The sequence below is a fragment of the Stenella coeruleoalba genome (assembly GCF_951394435.1).
Source record: "Stenella coeruleoalba genome assembly, chromosome: 16".
NCBI classification, from domain to species: Eukaryota; Metazoa; Chordata; class Mammalia; order Artiodactyla; family Delphinidae; genus Stenella; species Stenella coeruleoalba.
The window spans coordinates 11,684,614-11,703,921 of NC_137162.1; the positions used below are offsets into that span (position 1 = coordinate 11,684,614).

General features: G+C 48.2%; 1 protein-coding gene across 2 annotated transcripts in view; it reads left to right on the top strand.

Annotated features, from left to right (window-relative positions):
- The first annotated feature begins 5,017 nt into the window (after window positions 1–5,017).
- The window catches only part of RGS10 (regulator of G protein signaling 10), a 36,290-nt gene continuing 21,999 nt past the window's right edge, over window positions 5,018–19,308 (top strand). For both annotated transcript variants that reach the window (XM_079900119.1, XM_079900120.1), the window contains exons 1-3: window positions 5,018–5,111; window positions 15,607–15,725; window positions 17,115–17,201. In XM_079900119.1, coding sequence (XP_079756245.1) covers window positions 5,063–5,111; window positions 15,607–15,725; window positions 17,115–17,201 — 255 coding nt within the window. In that variant the 5' untranslated portion in view covers window positions 5,018–5,062. The remainder of the gene's footprint in view (window positions 5,112–15,606; window positions 15,726–17,114; window positions 17,202–19,308) is intronic.

Consider the following 19,308-nt stretch of genomic DNA (forward strand, 5'->3'; position numbering starts at 1 on the left):
TCAAGTAAGATGGAGATGGAACTGACTTAAATTTCCCAAGGGGTATGCCACTGTGATTTTGCAAGAGCAGTTGAGTGGGGTGGTGGAGAAGCAAGCAGACCGAGAGGGCTTAGGAGAGTGGAGGAGAGGGATGGGAGACGATGAGTACAGACAATTCATTTGAGGCACTTTGCTGAGAAGTGCTGCAGTGAAATAGAGCAATAGAGAACTGCTTTGTTTTGTTTTTGGGTTTTTTTTGTGTTTTTTTGCTTTGAGATTGGAGAAATTCAAGTATGATTGCATACTGAAATAATTAACCTGCCTTTGTTTAGCAGGAATCCCGACTTGAATCCTAAACGTACATAAAGGTCTTCCTTTTTCAGGTGTATCTTCATGGATGCAGCATGGTACAAGATAGAGTGTGCTGTGCCAGGAAGACCACTTTCCTATGACTCAGGAAACCTAGCATCAATCCTAGCCAAAGCCATCTGGGCCTCAGTTTCCTGATCTGCAGCGGAATATGCCGATCTCCAAGGATCCATCCAGCTGTGATATGCCATGAATATGTGACTTGAAAAGCAAGGGAGATCAAAGATGGGAAAGGCAGTCAATGTCTGCTTGCTTCTTCCACGGGAAATTAAAGAAAGCACAACTAACGTTGTAAAGATGTGGGCTTAAATATTTGTAGATTAAACCTAGTAGAGATTTTGATGTTTCCAACTACTGATCCCTTCCCCCCCACCCCACTGAAAAGCATATTCACTGCAGAAATTTCGTAAAACACGAAAATACAATAATGGAAATTAAAATCACCCATTATCCCATCATCTAGAGATAAATGCTAGTAACATTTGGGAATCGTTTCCACAAAGCTTTCTATCCATAAGTATACTATATTTCCTCTCCTCGCCTACTGAAAACTCTCTATATTTGTATCCTGCTTTTTTTCAATGACAGCTTCACAAGCACGTTCCCTACATCAGCAGTCCCCAACCCTTTTGGCACAAGGGACCGGTTTTGTGGAAGACAGTTCTTCCGTGGATGGGGGAGGGAGGGCGGGGGCAGGAGGGTTTGGTTCAGGCGGTAATGCTAGCGATGGGGAGCAGCAGATGAAGCTTCACTTGCTCACCCGCCACTCACCTCCTGCTGTGTGGCCTGGCTCCTAACAGGCCTCGGACTGATACCCATCCACCACCTGGGGGTTGGGGACCCCTGCCCTACATCACCAAATACTCTTCATTCAGTTCTTAAAACTGTTCAATATTCCATCATAGGAATATACTGTAACTTAGTCATTCTATTAATGGACATTTATAGCTACCATAAATAGCACTGATAAAAGAAGTGTTATGATGTTCAACTTTGCACACAAATCTTTGTATTTCTTTTCTTTCTTTGGCATAAATTACCAGTTGTAGAGTTATTCACTGGTCCAACGGGTATAAACATTTTGAAGGCTCTTAATGCATGTTGCCAAACATCATCTTAACACATCTGCCTCTCTTGCCTTCCAGAGAGGTTGTTAACAATTTACTTTCCCGCCTTCACTGTGCGTGTCAATTGCATCATGCTGTTACTAACCCTGCCAACTTCCTATAATTCCTTTCTAAAATGCCACTTTTCACCACATGTAAGCTAAAGTTTATTATTTATTAAAACAGCATTGTAGGGGGAGTGAGTAAGTCAGATTCCAGTACATTTTTGTGTGCCTACATGTGCTGGGCACTATACCAGGTGTTTTCTTGTTTATTGCTAGTGAACACCACACCCTTAGAATGTGGGTGGCATCCTTTCCTTGTCCAATCCTAGGAGGCTGTGTTTAAAGACACACAGCTGGGGAATCCCTGGGAGTCCAGTGGTTCGGACTCTGCGCTTTCACTGCTGAGGGCGCAGGTTCGATCCCTGGTCAGGGAACTAAGACCCCACAAGCTGCGGGGTGGGGGTGGGGTGGGGGGATGGGGTGTGGGAAGACACACAGCTGGTCTGCTATATGGCCAGGATTGGTAACCAGGTCTCTTGGCTTCAAGCTGCGCACTTATGTATTTACTTAGTTTACTATATCTCATCCGCTTCAAATGGCTGAGCATATTCTTTATAAGAGACTAAAATATATTTTATTGTAAAAGACTATAATGTATTCACAGCTTACCAGTTTTTTTTTTTAAGTTTTTGAGAATTAAAAATGTCAAACTCGGGCTTCCCTGGTGGCGCAGTGGTTGAGAGTCCGTCTGCCGATGCAAGGGACACGGGTTCGTGCCCCGGTCCGGGAGGATCCCACATGCCGCGGAGCGGCTGGCCCCGTGAGCCATGGCCGCTGAGCCTGCGCGTCCGGAGCCTGTGCTCCACAACGGGAGAGGCCGCAACAGTGAGAGGCCCGCATACCGCAAAAAAAAAAAAAAAAGTCAAACTCTAGAGTCAATGATCACTCTGAAATTCTGCTTTACCAGAAGACATGTGAAAGTTATTCAACCAAAGGTGAGACCAGCAGGGGTAGGAAGGGGCCAAACCACTTGTCCTCTTCTTACTCAGACTGGCTACCAGTGTTTGTAAAGGCTTGAGATGAGCTACAGAAAGTGAGCAATGCTATTTTTTCTTTTTTATATTCATTTATTTGGCTGCGCCGGGTCTTAGCTGTGGCACGCGGGATCCTTGTTTCGGCATGCGGGATCTAGTTCCCTGACCAGGGATCAAACCGGGGACCCCTGCATTGGGAGCAAGGAGTCTTAACCACTGGACCACAAGGGAAGGGGAAGCCCCTGAGCAATGCGGTTTGGATGGAGAGTACCTTCAGCCATTGCAAACCACAGGCAGAACTTGAATCACGTGGGAGGGGTGTGTGTGTGTGTTTTCTTTTGGCAAGCCTTAGGAACTGTGAGGCTCTATACTCCTATACATGGTCTTCTGCACAGCACATGTTGAAAACTGGCTTTTGGATCTTCAGACACTTGAAACAGGTATTTATAGCAATTTCATAAAGACAGTCTTTTCATGCCCTGAAACAGATTTTAAACTGTGAACATTAAATCATGGGTCTTTATTTTTGTACTCACTATCTGATGTGCTAACAGGACAGTAAAAGTGGTTTGAAGCTGTTCTATTTTCCTTTCGTTTCAGAAAGCTGACCCAGCTAAGTCTGGCCGCAGTCTTAGCTCAGGACAGATGCATAAGGACGTCCTAGGCCACAGCAGGTGTTTTTCCGGACACAGCAGGGGTGGACCTGGAAAGTGGCCTAACATTTAGCTGTGCCTAACTTTCACCCATTGTGCCAGTCTCCCTACTTCCTGCGTTAGAATTACTTGTAATTTGGTCTCTGGAGACGCTTCCTGGGGAGGTGCTGCACAAATTCCCTGGTTATTGTTACCTCATTTGTACGCAGAACTCTCTAGAGTTTGAAAGTCCTACTCTTAAAATGGCTGAACATGCTGCCTGGAGTTTAAGCATCACGGTTCAATCCCGTTATAACGGAGAGGAAGCTGGCAGGAGGCCGGCGACAGGAGACGCTTTAAAAACCGAGCTTTTCAGCTCGATTCTAACTCTGCTCCTGGTCACAATAGCCTGCCTCCTCGAGTTGCAGCTGAAAACCCGCAGCAGAGGGGCAGGGTGCTTAGAAACACTCTGAGTAAAATACTTTGAGAGGGGAAGGAAAGGTAGGGAGAGAAATGAGAAACAACCACAGAAGGCCAGAGATGGGGGTGGGATTGGGGCTGAAGGGGTGGGTAGAGGGAGGGAGGAAAAATGAGCGGAATGGGAAGCTCAGAATAGAAGACACAAAAGAAAATGCCAACTAGTGAAAATACTGAGAAAGGATGGGTGGAGGGGGGACCGACGACTGGGGAACAGTTTAGAAAAATAGCAATTAGTACAGCTAAAAATAAAGACTAATTTAGAGACAAAGCCAGATACACAGGAGAAAAGTAGGACTCGCCAGAAAGACAATTACTCGTAAACCAAATCCTCAAGAAAATGGGGCTAACGATACCCCCTCTTGGGCTGTTTTGCAGAAGAAATGAGATAATAGATTCGAGTGGAGCTGGCGGCCCTAAGCAGGTGACTGGCGGCGGGAGAGGAGAAATCAGAAGTAGAGCGCAGTGCGGCCCGAGTGATTCCGAGCGTTGAGCGCAAAGGCCCCGCCGAAAGGTGTGCCACGTGTCCCGAAAGTTAGTGTCTCCGGCCAGCCGGTGTGCGGGGCAGAGGCACAGCTCCGCGCTGGAACCTGAGGGGTTCCTACGGAATTCCCCCGAGGTCCGCCTCAAGACCGAGGGCAGAAGGCGCCCAAATTTCGGCGCCCGCGCAGCGCGGCCCGGGAGAGGGCGCCCACCTGCTCCGGCTCGGCTCGCTCAGCCCGCGGACACCGCGGCCCGGGTCCTGGCGATGCCCCGCTGGCTTTCGCGGCCGTGGGAAGGCCCAGCGCCCACGGAGTCGCGGGACGGGCAAGCCCGGGCGCGCAGGGATCCAGGAACCCGAGGGCAAGGAGGTGAAGGCCGTGGGCCGCACCTGGGTTTTTCAGAACCACGAGGCCTCAGCTTTCCGGTCTCTGAACCAGGAGGTGACCCTCGCCGGCCGCCCGGCAAAAGCGTGCTGAGCCACGAAGCGCAGTGCGCTGAAGGCGCCGCGTCAGTTTCCCAGGGCTGCAGGGAGAGGGCGGGAGGCAGGGATGGACGCTGGAGCTGGGGGCAGGGTAGGGCGGGGCTCGGGCGGCTTCTCTGGAGAACCCCGCCGGGCGGCGAAGGGTCCCCGGGACCCGCGAACCACCTGGGCAGGGTTCCTAAGTCCCTGGCGGCGCGGACTACTTCCGAGAGAGTGCGCTCCGTCCTGGGATCTGGGCCGGGTCCCGGCGTTCGGGTGTCACCCGGGAGCGCCCTGCCCGCCCAGGCACCCCGGGGCGGGACCGCAGGGCCCCCTCCTGGGCGGGCCGGTAGGGCGCACGGAGCGCGCCACGCGGCGTCTGGCCGGGAGGAGGGCGGCAGGGTGGGGGCCGTACGCTCCGGGGCGGTGCTGAGCGGGCTCCTCCTCCTCGCCTTCCTCCGGCTCAGCCGCCGCGCTGCCCAGCGGATCCTCCTTCCTCCCTGGGTTGCCCGCGGCTATGTTTAACCGCGCCGTGAGTCGGCTGAGCAGGAAGCGGCCGCCGTCAGGTAAGCTCCCTGGACCCCGCGTGCTGGGGATTGGGGCGCCCGCAGGGGCTGCGATGAACCGCCCGGGCAGGCGCTGCCCTCGCAGGGCATCCTTACTAGGCTCGGGCGCGGCTCTGCGATGCCGCACGGAGGGGAGCCCCGGCCGAACGCGCCACTTCTCCCTGCTCCGTCCAGCGCCCCTGCGGTCCCAGCCGCGGCGGGAGCGCAGAGCCCCGAGAGGCGCGCTGGGGAGGAAGTTTGTCTGAAAGGAGGAACAACAGCAGTTTTCTTTTTAGTGATGATCTGGGAGAAAAAGGAGATCCAAAACACATCCAAACTTTGGAGGTAGTATGGGCTCTAGATTCCGAAAGCAGAACGTCGCGCGAGTTCCCTCCCTTCGGGAGTCCTCTGCCTCCGCTGCGGGCGTTGGTGCGGATGATGCCCACGCGGCGCCAGGAAAGGCACGCCTGGACCCCAGGCATCCGACAGGGCTGTCAAGGCCTGTTCTGCGCCGAGGAGCCGAACTATGGGGCAGAGAAGGAGGGTGAATAAATACCAGGTGAAGGGCGCATCTGCAGTTAGCGCCAGGGAAGAGCCGACAAAGGATACAGTTTGGCTGTCACTCTGGACCAGCCACAATTTGGAACGATTTGATAGGACAAAGAACCCGTGGTGAAGATGAAACCATGCCCTTGATTCCAACCATCTTACCCTTTTTGCTCCTAATAGCTAAGCCCCTTTTGAGCGCTAATTGTGGGCCCGGGTCTGTGTTCACTCTGTTTTGTGAATTCTCTTTTCACCTTTAGGGCAACCCATTGAGATAGGCATTGTTCTCCCCACTTTACGGAGAAGGGAACTGAAGCCAAGAGCTATTAGGTAACGTGCTCCAAGTCACACTTAGGTGATGGAGAACCTTTCAAACCCAGCTCGGCCTGACTCTGGAGTTCAGAGGCTTTTCTGCCGCCTCCCACCCCTAGACGCTTCTGCTAGTACCAAGAGGCTGTACGCGTTGGCCCGTATCTTTTTTTCACCTAATGTATTTTATGAGGGACACTGTGGTGAAGAGTCTGGACTGAAAGTAGGTTGCTGGGTCCAAATCCCACCTCCACCACTACTAGCTGTGGAGCCTCTCTGTGTAGATAAGGATCCGCAAAATGAGAATAAGATACCCTTCTTTAAATGCTAAATCAAAGCTGGTTTCTCATCCATCAAATTTTGCAAATTATTGCATTTACCATTTAGGACAACTCTAATAAAGTAGGACTTCATAGAGTTATAAATTGCTTATATCAGAGTTAGTGTTAGTGGTCATGTAAACCTTTCTGTGTTACCTGTGGGTCAAAGGATTCCCCTGTGGGCGTTCATTTTAGCCATTCCTTATTGTTAGATATTCACAGGCCTACGGAGTGGTGGTCAGAGCCTGGACTCTGAAGTTAAACTCCTGGTTCCCACCGTGACTCTATCATTCAGCTACCTTGGGCAAGTTACTTTACCTCCGAGCCAATTGCTAAATTATGGGGAAATTTGGAAGCTGGTTGCTAAACCGTAGGTAGCTTGAAATTGGCTACCGGTGGCCATTTACACCTTGGAAATCAGCAGATGCTAAAAATCAAGCTTTTTTGTTTCTGTTTTTCCCTGGGAGAGCTGGTTTACCAGCACACCTCTGCGTCCGTTTTCCCATCTGTAAAGTGGGTTCAATTAGAGCTGTGGAATCAAATACATGAAAGCATATATATGAAGTCCCTAGTACAGTGCATGGCATTACTGAGTATAATGGTTAGCTCTTATCTTTTCCGCCTTTTCCTATTATAAATAGAGCTGCTTTGAACATCCCTGCACAGTTCGCTTTTGGGTTGAAGTCTTCCAAATAGAACACATGAATTTTGACATACATGGTTTTGGGGTGCTGTTGCATGTGGGCAGGTTGTACCCCAGAAAGACTGGTGGCAGTTTTAGGGACACCAGTGGAGTGTACCTCTTTCAGGGTAACACATTTTAAGTCTGATGAAATGTGGTTAGGTCACTGATAGAAAGATCAGTAGCTAAAAATCATGGATTGGTATTAAATGCCAGACTTCCAAGAGCCCGATTTCTTTATGACTTTTAGGTTTAATGTCTACCCCCTGATGGGAAAGGACAAATGAGCCCCTGCCAGTTTGGTCATCACCACCCAGCAGTGAGAAAGGGGGAATGTGGGCCCCGAGGCAAAGGCACTGGGAAGCCAGCCAAGTGATCCATGGGACCCTGGACTGATTTTTGTGTGTGTTTTTTTGGTGATTTTGAATTATTTTTCTTAAAGTGGCTCTCCAGATTGTGTAAGTTTCTGGCCTCACAAAACCCGGATCCATCCCTGCTGGACCCTGATTTGAGCCTGGCTGCAGTCCTGCCTCCCAGCTCCTTTTACTCCAAACCTTTCTTGCTTTTCTGCAAAATCTTATTGGAGACAATGTCTTTAAACTGAAGTTTGGTGCTCCCAATGCTTAATTCCAAGTTTCAAAGTGCGATTCAAAGGGCAGATATTCTCCTTCCTGAGCTTTCTCAAAGTGTGTTCACGAACCACAAGGGGGTGGGAGTGGAGGTGGGCTCGACAAAATGCAGCTTTCCAGGCCCCCCCCGACCCCGCCCCGTCCCGGATTCAGTCCTGCGGACCCGAGGTGGGAGGGAGAGTTGGCTGCATTTTTGACAGTTGATTCTTACGCCACTTAAGTGTGAGGACCCCGCCAAGCATTCTGTGCACCCACCCTGCCCCCCACAGCGACTTGCACTGTTGATGGTACATGGGATGCTCTTCGCTTGAAAAGCAAAGCCAGAGCCACGGCCTTCCACCGCCCCCTGCGAGCAGAACACGGGCTGAACCGCCAGGGGAATTCCCCGCTCCCCCGCCCAGAGCCTGTTATACATTATCCCATTAAACCTCTGGGACCAGTTTCAGATTTATGGCAGGGCTTAAGTTTTTATTTAAAGATGACAGTTGACATACAATTTAATGGCCGGCTTGGCTGCTGGGGGAAATTTTCCCTGCCGAACATCACTGAGCCGGGCCTTCAGATTCAGGGAGAACGAAGCGGGCACAGAGAGACGGGGCTGAGCGAGGGGCGTGGTTTATACACGTGTGGCGACCTGAACACCACCGCGGGCAGCTCGCGGACTGGTGGGTGCCGGGCGCTCGGGGTGCTTTACTTGCCTTCACAGAACTGATGTCTCCTTTACTCACTGTTAGAAACTGTGGAAACCAGGCAGGTGCCTGGCTGGGCCATTTCCTAGGGCTTTCTGGGTGAACTGAGTCATTTCCCTCCCTGGGGTTGAGTAATCCCCTCGGCCCCCTGCCGCTGGGCTCTGGGAACTTGCTGTTTAAATTGTACTAAATTTACGCTCACCAGTTTCTTCTGCTTCCCCCAGATAGCTCTCCACGGCAGCAGCCCCGGGGGTGGCAGCGGGGGCCCAGGCAGGCGACAGAAGCAGCTCCTCGATAAGAGCTGTCAGGAGGCGCACACTGGAGCCAAACAGTCCCTTGCAGACTTCCGGGGACCAATTTCCCTTCCCAGTAGGTTCCCATCTCTCGAGGGCCCCGCCGAGTGCCTGTGGGTCGGCTCTGCTGTCCCTGCTCTGTGGTGGGCTCAGGGACCCCTCATCTGGCTTGCCTTCTCGCCCAGTCCCCCCACTGCCCGCCCCGCCCTTGGGTGGCTGGACATTCCCACCTCTGTCCTGTGTCCTCTCCCAAAGCTCCAGGAGGCCCGCTCTTCCAGGCCTCCTGCCTCCCTCTCTGCACGTGAAATGCAGCCTGCCCATCTTGTCTCTCCCCGGACAGCTGCAGAGGCCGCCCATTTCAGAAGGGACAGACCAGGGGACTCAGATCTCTGACCGAGCCCAGAGCTGCCTGCGTGACCTCACACAGTATCCAGTGTGTCATCTTGCTCGTGTGTATTTAGAGAGTGAGTGTGGAGCGGTGGGCTTTTCTCTTTCCTTCCTCGCCTCCCTGCTTCTCTGCTCCACTTCCTTCCTTCTTTCTTTTCTTTCTTTCTTTCTCCAGTTGGGACATTAAAAAGCAACAATACCATCATCAACTGTCTTTATCATCCCACAAATGAAGGATGTTTCAACACCCCAAATAGTAGGAGAGATAAAATCTCACGTAAAGAACTTGTCCTGATACACAAGAATCTTCCAGAGGCTGTTGCTTCTAGGGGAGAGGCTCTGGGTCGCTGAAGGACAGGGGCGATAGGAAGACCTGTCCCACTGTGCTCCCTTGTGTAGCTCTTGTCTTTTGTACCCTGTAAATAAATGTAATTACCTACTTAAAAAAGACAACCCAACACTGTCCCACTCGATCAGCACAGCTCACTTGGTAAATATTTCCTTCTGCTTATTCTCATTCTTTCATGGACCAGTGAAGAAAACTTCATGGCAGTGTGTGGCATTGCAGCCAGGTGCCATCTGGGAATGCCTGGCTTCATCTTCTCAATTATTTTTAATTTCCCTGAGAAAAAGGACCCGCCTTTTATTTCTTGCGTCTTTCCCTGCCCTTCCCTTAACAGCCTCTGCAGCCAGACAGCCTAGGGTTGAGTCCCAGCTCATCGACTTCCTGGCTTTCCCCTTTGGAGCAAGTGATTTAACCTTGTTGTGCCTCAGTTTCCTCATCTGTAAAATGGGCCACCGATGGACCCAACCTCCAAGGGCTGTGAGGTTGAGATGGGATGTAGTCAGTGGTCAGTAAATGCCATCTCTTTTTACAACCGTCATCCTCCTCTCTGTTTTGTCCCCCGCTCAACCTGACAATCTATCAGAAAACAGCTATCACTATAAATCTATACAAGAGTGCCCGGCACTGCAGACCCTGAGAAAGACACAGCTCTTACTCTCAAGAAATACACAGTCTACCCTACTGACACCGGAGGGAAAAAGTTACTTATTTTCCCTGAGGTGGGGGCCAGGGGAGAGCAAGGGCACATTTCCGCATAAGTCAGGTCCCAGAGGAAGCATGGGGGCTTCTGGAAAGTGAGAAGAAATACGGACAGGGTCTTCACTTTCACCTCCAGAATTGGGCTCCTGGGTAGTTTTTATTTTTTCTGGGCCTTTGCCTAGAAAGTGAGGATTCTAGGGAAGCTACAGATGACAGTCTGGCGTCCTTATTTCCTTCCCTCTGGTAGAAAGTGGAAACTGGGGCCATCTGTTGTTTAGTCCACTCAGAAGAGGATGTTGAGGTTTGCTTTTCCTCTGGATCCAAAAGGGTGCTCTGGAGCCCCACAGCCCCCGTCTGTCTCGCACAAAGCGTCTCTGAGAAGACAGCGGAGTTTTGGGCTGCGGGGACCTCCCCAGGCAGACCCCAGAGCATGGCACGTAAGGAAGGGTTCCCACCCCTTTGGCTATCAGATATGCCCTCAGCTCACCCATCACTGGGTGCTGGCGGGCAGGGTAGAGGTAGGGGTGTGTGTGGTGCAGATGCAGGTGCACAGGGGGCCTCTGGAGGGCTCGGCTGAGCAACTTGACTTTTTCTGAGGCCTCAGACCTCGTGGGAAAACTGCCATGAGGCCATTTCCGAGCCCAGCTGACCTCTCCAGCCTGTTGGCCTGCTCTGGTCTTTGATGCTTGCTATCAGTATGATTATTTCAAAACGATTTTATTTTTATTTTCTGCTAATGGCAGTTCATGCAAACCTCCCTACCAAGGGAATTGCATGCTGAACGCTCATTATTCTCAGAAGCTAGATACTGGAGCTGATAAACACTTAAGTAATATTTAGATAGAGGGTTTCCATGACCCAGTTTCTCTGGAGCCTTACATGGATCACCAGTTGTGAAAACGGATTCTCTGCTTCTAAGTGGGATGACTTTTTTAAAAAATGTGATGTTTGATGTGATATAGGTGATATGAGGTTTCAAATCAGTTTTGTGGGGTATGTACTTTCCCTGATTATTTTAAAGGAGTATGGTGTGTGTGTGTGTGGTACCAAACCACATTAGAATTTAGGGTTAACATTTCTGCCTTTTCCTGGGCTTGAAGGTTTAGTTTGTTTTCTTTAATGTGCTGTGCGTTTGGGGGGTGCCTTTGACAAACCCTCTGAAGATGTAAGTTGACTCTGCTGTTGAGGAAGCTGGATATTGAAAGTTTACTAAAATCTTTGACTTGGGGAAATTGTCTAGGCAGGACCATTAGCCAGACCTTCCTGAAGACTAATAGCAGGAATTTGTTCTGATGAGTGTTAGAGATGCCTTCTGAGTATGGATTTCCAAGGAATTACTGTCTGGAGAAGGTCTCTGTTAGATATGACATCATGGCATCTATAAATAATGCATCACACAATGTGCTGCAAGCAGTCAGCCTCAGCCCTCTGTACCTGGATGCTATGCCGGCTTTGAAATAACAGCTTTTACCACACAGAACAACGTAAACGTACATGGAAAGCGTCTGCCCGTTGTGTTTATGTGGTGGATGATTCTGGCCCAGTCGTAGGTGGGTTTTTGTCTGCAAGGAATTGGACTCTTCGTTTTTGCAGTCTTCTCACACATAAGTGTTATCATTCTTGTCAAGGCCATCATGTTCTGGCTTCTGTGAATGTGAAGATCAGCAGATATCAAAACTAACAATGGCAGCCCATTGACCTGGGCTCTGGAGGCAGGACTACCTGGGCTTGGACCGTGACTCCCCGTTTCTAGCTGGGTGCCCCTTGCGAGTTACTGTGCCTCCGTTTCCTCATCTGTGAAGTGAGGATAATACTAAGCACATCTGAGGGTCGTTGTGAGAACAGAATGATTTAACCCATGGAAAAAACTTGGAATAGTACCCAGCACATTGTGAATGATTCGTAAGTGTTAATGGTTATTATTAGCCAATGACAGATTCATCTGAAGATGAGTATATTGAAACGTAAGTATCATGCCTGCAAAAATCTGAAGATTTAAAATGCTTTGAAGGGCCCAGGAGGTAAAAAAAATTATTTTTTTCATTGCAGAAATGTTTTACAGATGATTTAAATGACAACAACAAATGAGCAGGGCTGGACAAAATGGGAACGAACAAATGTCATCACCACCTGCTCCTTACTAGCTTGAGTGATCTTAAAGCTGCTAGAAAGATAGGTTTAACTCTTTTTCCAGCTGTGCATTCCCAACCTACCTTCTTGTGTAATCTATCTAAAATGGAAACTTTTATCAATGAAAAAGGAAAGAAGAGTGTTGGACCTTTGTGTTTCCAAGTGCCAGGAACTGGGAAGGAGTTGGGAAGCTGGGAACTCTTGTTTTTGCTTTATTCTTAAGCTCAGAAGTAAACTTGCTTGCTGTGAAGAAAGGTTATTTCTTTCTCCTATACATCATTGGACTGATTGTAACATTTAAAGTGAACCAAGTTGTCTTAGGAAGCCCTTACTTACATGCATCGGAAAATAGGGCAAGTCTACTTGTACCGACGAGGATCCTGAGAAATGGAAATGCCTCAGGTTAGGGGGCAGTCTCTTAGGGCATTGCCAAATGGAGTGGACCTCTGCCAGTCTCATTGGAGGTTGGGGATAATGACTTGGAAAGGAGAGACATCATTAAGTGAATGGAGTTTGCAAATGTTGCTCTAACTAGAGATATCTATCTATATTGATACCAATCAAGAAGGATTAAAAAAAAAAGGCATAGCCAAAGGCCTTAATCAAAATGAAAAGACAATCAGGAAGTCTTGGCAAAATTCAAGTCAGTATTTCTGGAAAAGTGAAAACACATGGCAGTAGAGTTTGAGTAGAAGATTCCTATAGTAAAAGGAATGCTAGGGCAGAAGGTGAGCAGAAGGGCAAGAAGAAATTTCTCTTTATCCATGGCACCAAAGCCGAAACTAATAACCATGGCTATGGAGATACCTTCTGTGTCTTGGTATATGCTTTCTGGGCCAGCTCTGAAAATTCTTTGCCTCTGTAACAGTGTCAGCCATAGACGTATTTCATGATATCGATGGAAGGGAAATGGTAGCCTAGGAGGGAACTGAAAGGAAGGGCCACCCATCTGCAAACTCCTGTGTTCTGAGGCACCCTGGGGTTCCATAGAGGTGGTCCTGGTGGGGACAATTGCCCGCATATTTAAGTCCCAGTACTGGTTCCATCCAGCAGTTCCTTAGCTGGGTCACCTTACCCTCTGGACCTTTATTTCTCAGTCTGTTAAATAAGGAGACTAGATCAGATGAGTGGGTTTTGAGTTGTAAAACTTTTTGTTCACACGAAAGCCAGCACAGAAACCTAATATGCAAAATGACTAGAGTATGAAATAAAAGAGGGGAGTGAGGAGGGAGCAATTGTCTCACCGTGGGGATGGCTATCTTATCTCTCAGTTAACCAGAAGACCTAGTTAACCAGAGCACTCTATTGGCTAAATGGGAATCCACCAAGTGTATTTATTTGCAAGACAGTGAGGCTGTGAAAACCCAAATGTGGTTTGGTTTATTATTGAAAAGAACGTCAAGAGTTTTGGAATCACTACAGGCCAAGGTTGAAGAGTTATAGCCAAAGCAGTTGTTCTGCAATGACGAGAGAAATTTCTGGCTACCTACGATTTTTCCGGAACAGCGAACTTGTGTCTCTAATTTATTTACTTAAGAGAAGATCTGCTAGGGGAGTGGAGTAAACTGTCAAACTGTATTCTCTGGGTAGAGAACAGGGAGTAAATCTGTGAAATGCTTGGCAGAATGAACCCTGTTGCAGAAATTTCTTACGATAATGATCTTTTAATTTGATTTATACTTCATTGGGAAGAAATGCAGTGTTCAGAAGCTTGCCGTTTTAACATTTGCAAAGAGAGCAGAGAACTAATTTAATCTCCACGAACTGAAGATTCACTTTAGAGAAGTGTCAGGTCCATTTGTGGTGTTTGAGTGAGTTTGCCTCTCAAGTAAAGGAATGGATTTGTCCCAAACAACTCTCTTATGTGCTCCATCACCAATGCATATTGCTTCTGCTTTATGTAGCCTAAATCAGCCAATCAATGTATAGAACCCAGGGAGTTTTCCCAGATGCTAGGAGACCGAGTCTCAGCTGCTTGAGAAATTAATATGTTTGTTGACCTCCAATAGAATACAGTAGATCACAGAAGCTGCATTACTTCCATGTTCAACATATTCTGATACAACTTTCCTCCAAAAACATTTGAAACCATATGACCACCTAGCTACTTGCAGCAATTAATATTCATAAGACTTTTAAAATTTATCCTTTTAAAATGATTGTTTTGCTGATTTCTTAATTTAAAGTTTATTTTCTCCCAGATTCAAACTTTTCTTTAGAGAGACATGTCTCTACTTTGAAAAAAAAGAAAGCAGTGGAGAAAAGAAGTATTAGCTATAAAAATAGTTCACTTGATAAATCATTATTTTAAGGAAGCAGAGAGAAGAACTAATATTTTTTGAGGGTACACTGTGAGCATCTAGGTGCCTGATGTGTTTCCTCCTTTAATCCTTCTGATAACCCCAAGAGATAGGGGGATTATCTTCATCTTACACAGAGTTTTGCCCATGTTCACATAGTTCGAATTGACAAAACTGGCTTTGGAACCTGGGCCCATCCGAAGTGACATTCCATGGATTTTCCCTTGACTCCAGGAAGGGGCCAAATTCTGTAGATGAGGTGTGTTTGTGTTGTTACTTCCTCCTTCAGGCAAGTAGCCAGAGTGTGTTAGTTGGAGGTCCCCGTCCCCTTTCCTTTAGTCAAGAGGCTCTTTTTAGAGGTAAGAGTAAGAGAGTGCAGCAGATGTGCAGGTGCAAAGTCACTGATTCATTTAGCCTATGCCCTTCGTAACAGCGTCCCGCCGAGACATATTGGAGCCTGAGAGGCACAAGGAAAAATCAGTTATAATGATCCTGTCTTTATTTAAATTTTTGGTATTTTGCTCATTTTGGAATTTTTTGCATTAATTTTGATTTTTCAGAATATTGCATGAAAACCTCATTTACCTGATGCCTGAGTTTTTTGAGCACCCCCTTAAATTTTGCACCTCTGGCCAGTGCCTCCCTTTCCCCACCCTAGTCCCGGCCCTGGTACACACTTTAATCTATGTGCCAGGCAATGAGCTACCTGCTGGAGATACAAGATCAAGATGCAGAGGAGCTTTCAGACTGGTGAGCGCCGGTCGTGCAGTCACAACACAGCAGGATAATTATAAGACTGTGCACAGAATGTAATGGGGGAAGAGTTGCTGTTGAGTCAAGGTCCCTGGGAGGAGGGCTTGAGGGAGACTTGAAGGCTGCCTGTGGGTCAGCCAGTGGACACGTGGGTGGGGGAAGGATATATGGGGAGTGTTGGGAAATGACAAGTCCCTTCTCAACTCGGAGCCACAGTTTTCCGCATCTGTGAAATGGAGGGAATAGCAGCATGCCCTTCATAAGGTTGTTGTCAGGACTAGAATGAATTCACTGTGTCAAGCACGGAGAGCAGATTCTGGCATATAACTTACTATTACATCTTAGCCATAATGGTGATGGTGATGATCATAATGCCCATTATAAGATGACAGTATCTTTGGGCCACATACACAGTCTAAACTTTGCTTTGCAGACATCCATGACAGTGATGGGAGTTCCAGCAGCAGCCACCAGAACCCCAAGAGCGCAGACAAATGGGCGGCTTCTCTGGAGAATCTGCTTGAAGACCCGGAAGGCGTGAAAAGATTTAGGGTTTGACTTTTTTCGTTGTTCACCGGGCTCGACGCACATACAAAGAAGTTTAGAAGCCTGTGGGTGGAGCACAGGCCAGGTTTTAACACTGTCTGGCCCAACTTGAGAAGCAGACCTTCTCACCTGTCATGACCAAGATGGAAATGCTTTCCTGGGCAGTCGTGGACCAGCACGGAGGGGCGTGCACAGACTGTTTCTGTTTTTTTTTTTTAATTTATTTGGTTGCACCGGGTCTTAGTTGAGGCAGGCGGGCTCCTTAGTTTTAACACATAGGCTCCCTAGTTGTGACATGCGAACTCTTAGTTGTGGCATACATGTGGGATCTATTTCCCTGACCAGGGATTGAACCTGAGCCCCCTGCATTGGGAGCGCAGAGTCCTATCCGCTGCGCCAGCAGGAAAGTCCCTCTTTCTGGTTTTTATATAGCTAGATGGGAGCTGGGTGGGGTGATGAGGAAGAGGTACTGTGCTCATTGGCAGAATCTACAAAGAATTTCCAGCTCTGTGACACCTGGGAGGGGGTGGTCTGGGTCTCTCTGGTGTGAAGATTTGTTCACTTGTATGTTGGGGATTCTCAGGATACATATTAACAGAGTGAAAGAGGCTGGACATCAGCTGACAAAGTGAAGATGAACTCAGAGAGGAGAGCAGGTGGGTGGGGAAGTGTCAGGGCTGCCTAGAAATGGCCTGCAGAAACCCCAAGTGTCAAAAGAAGCACAGGTGAATTTCAAGAATGCCTTGTATCTGCCTGAGTCCCACTGACTTTTGTCTTTTAAGTCCTGGGTCAGGCCAGGATAAGCCCTGATGCTGTTGGTCTCTGTAGCAGACTCCAAGGAGGGGGTAGCAGGCATTTCTGGGCATAGGACCACCATCTAGAGCACCGTCTAGATCTCGGGGAGAAAACTTTTCCGTGCACAGCAGGATAGCTGGCTGTGCCACTAAGCCCCCAACACCTGCCAAAAGAAAGCACACCTCCAGCTTGAAATGGTTTTCATTGTGGCATTTTTAGACATGCTTAGTATGTTTTCTTTTCTTTTGTTTAAAAAATGAGCCTGATTTTGAAGGAATGTACTTTGTTTAAACACTGTCTGGAAGGAACTAATATATCTTCCACTTTAATTTACTTTTTGGTAACTTATTGTCAATTGAGAATGGTGAGTAGATTCCTACTTCATGTTTACTCTTTTTCAGAGTGTCAAACCCATTAAGTTCAAATGCATATGAAATTCCAGCTTTAACATTAAACATACACTTTGTTTTCAGGGTAGAGCTTTTACAGGGTGAATGAACACCCTCGTTTGTTGAATTTTGACTTAGTTCTTGAAGGGAAATGATTATTTGTTTTTTAAGTAGAATACTGTTTGATATTTTTTCTTCTTTTCATCCACAGGAATTTTTAAAAAAGGAATTCAGTGAAGAAAATGTTTTATTTTGGCTAGCATGTGAAGATTTTAAGAAAACACAAGATAAAAAGCAGGTACTTCTACTCTATAATCACATTCTTGGTAATTTTCTTCTCTCCTTATAAAGTTACATTTGCCTTTCCAATAAATTTTGAAATTGCCTAGGGAAATCTGATCTATATTGGATTTGGGGGAAGATTTAAACTTCAGAATAACCTATGTGGTATTGATCAAATATTAACAATTTTTTTAAAAAGTGTGTTAATCTATTTTTTAAAATTAATTAATTTTTGGCTGCGTTGGGTCTTCGTTGCTGCACGCGGGCTTTCTCTAGTTGCGGCAAGCGGGGGCCACTCTTCATTGCGGTGCGCTGGCTTCTCATTGTGGTGGCTTCTCTTGTTGAGGAGCACAGGCTCTAGGAGCGCGGGCTTCAGTAGTTGTGGCACTTGGGCTCAGTAGTTGTGGCTTGCGTCCTCTAGAGTTCAGGCTCAGTAGTTGTGGCGCACGGGCTTAGTTGCTCCGTGGCATGTGGGATCTTCCCGGGCCAGAGCTCAAACCCGTGTCCCTTAACCCCTGCGCCACCAGGGAAGCCTTGTTAATCTATTTTCAAATGGAGCTGTTCAAATGTTTAAAGTAAAAATAATGATTTAAGTCATTGAGAGTTTCTCATCGAGTATGATTGCTTTTTCATGAATAAGTTGTGTGCATGCTTCCCCCAGAGTTGGACGTGTCTGTGTTTTTTACGGACACCGTCAAGCAGATGTGTGGTGATAAAAGCCAACGCACGTCCGATGGATTGTCAATTATTCAGTATATCTTTACGAGACACCTTGTAGTTGGCAGGCATCCCACACAGAAAGTTTCTCACTGTTCTCCTGGGTGGAGGTGGAGGTGTGCTCTTTGCAGGAGGTAGCCTTTAGCTCCAATGCCAACCAGATTTTCTGCCACTGGAGGTTGGGTGTTGGGGTGGTGGAGGAGACTATGGGGAAGGAGGCTTGTGGACTGGGTGTGTTTACGACGCTCATGCCTGTGTATTTCTAAGAGGCTAGTGGCTAGATGCCTACAGGAGCCGGTAACAATGTGCACGAGTGAGGTTTGTTGTATGAGGCTGCAGGGAGTGGTGGGGACTGGGGCCATTAGGGGGTGGCCTGCCCTGCCTCCAGAGGCTGTAGCTGGTTGTTTAGCTGACTTCGGCAGTGAACGCTTTGGGGTCTATGGCCGTCGGAGCTTTCCCAGCTTTGGGTTCTACCCACCTAGGTCTTCGCTTGCCCACCCTTGCCCCAGAACCCTGAGGGACGTTGCTTCCTCAGGCATCTTCTCCCATCTTTAGTCTGACGCTGCCTGTTTTTGCAGAGAAGCTGGACATTTGGATTCTTATGTGAAACCATCCAGTTTTATAAACGATGGAACTAATTTTTTAAAAATGTAAAACCTTGTCTGCCAAAAAAAACATATCCATGGGCAGATGTGGCTTGTGGGCTGCCAGTTTTTAAGCCTCTGGTTCCAAAAGCTGGAATCCATGAGGCCAAAAGCCATTATGCGTTTGCAGAAAATGTCTCTCGTTGGTTTATTCAAAGGCTTTTCCACCTCAGACACCCTTTCCCCAAGATGGAGCAGTGTGACCTTCGCTCTGTCACCTTCCCCTCTGTCCAGGCAAGGATGGATTCCAAGATCCCTTGAGCTGAACTTCCTAGGTCAGCCCAGAAAGCCATCCCAGGCATGATGCTGGGCATTTGCTTCCTTCCTGCTTCTTCACCCTGGATGACTTTATCTGAGCCCTTTGGGCTGGTGAATGGTCTCAGGTGTTGGCTGTGCCCCTTCAGGCAGGCATGCCCATCGCAATCCTTTGCCCCCAGCACCCAGCACAGGGCCCAGGGACAACTGTCAATAAATGCTGGCCTGGGCGATGGGTTCATCCGGCCTCACCCTAAAACCCTAGCTCAGAGTCAAGCAGGCAGACAGATGTCCATGTCTCTGCCTTCATTTGCGTGTTGGAGCTTAGAGGGGCTGACAGGTCAGCCAGCCACCCCTGCAGTGTACAAACCAGGCAGTTGAGGTACCGCGCGGCTGAGCTGGGACTTGAACCTGCCCCATGAGCTGCCCAGTCGTTTTCACTGCACGTGAGGCTGACGTGCCCTTCAATTCAGTTGAGTTTTGCCAGATCTTTGCAGCGCGCCTGCT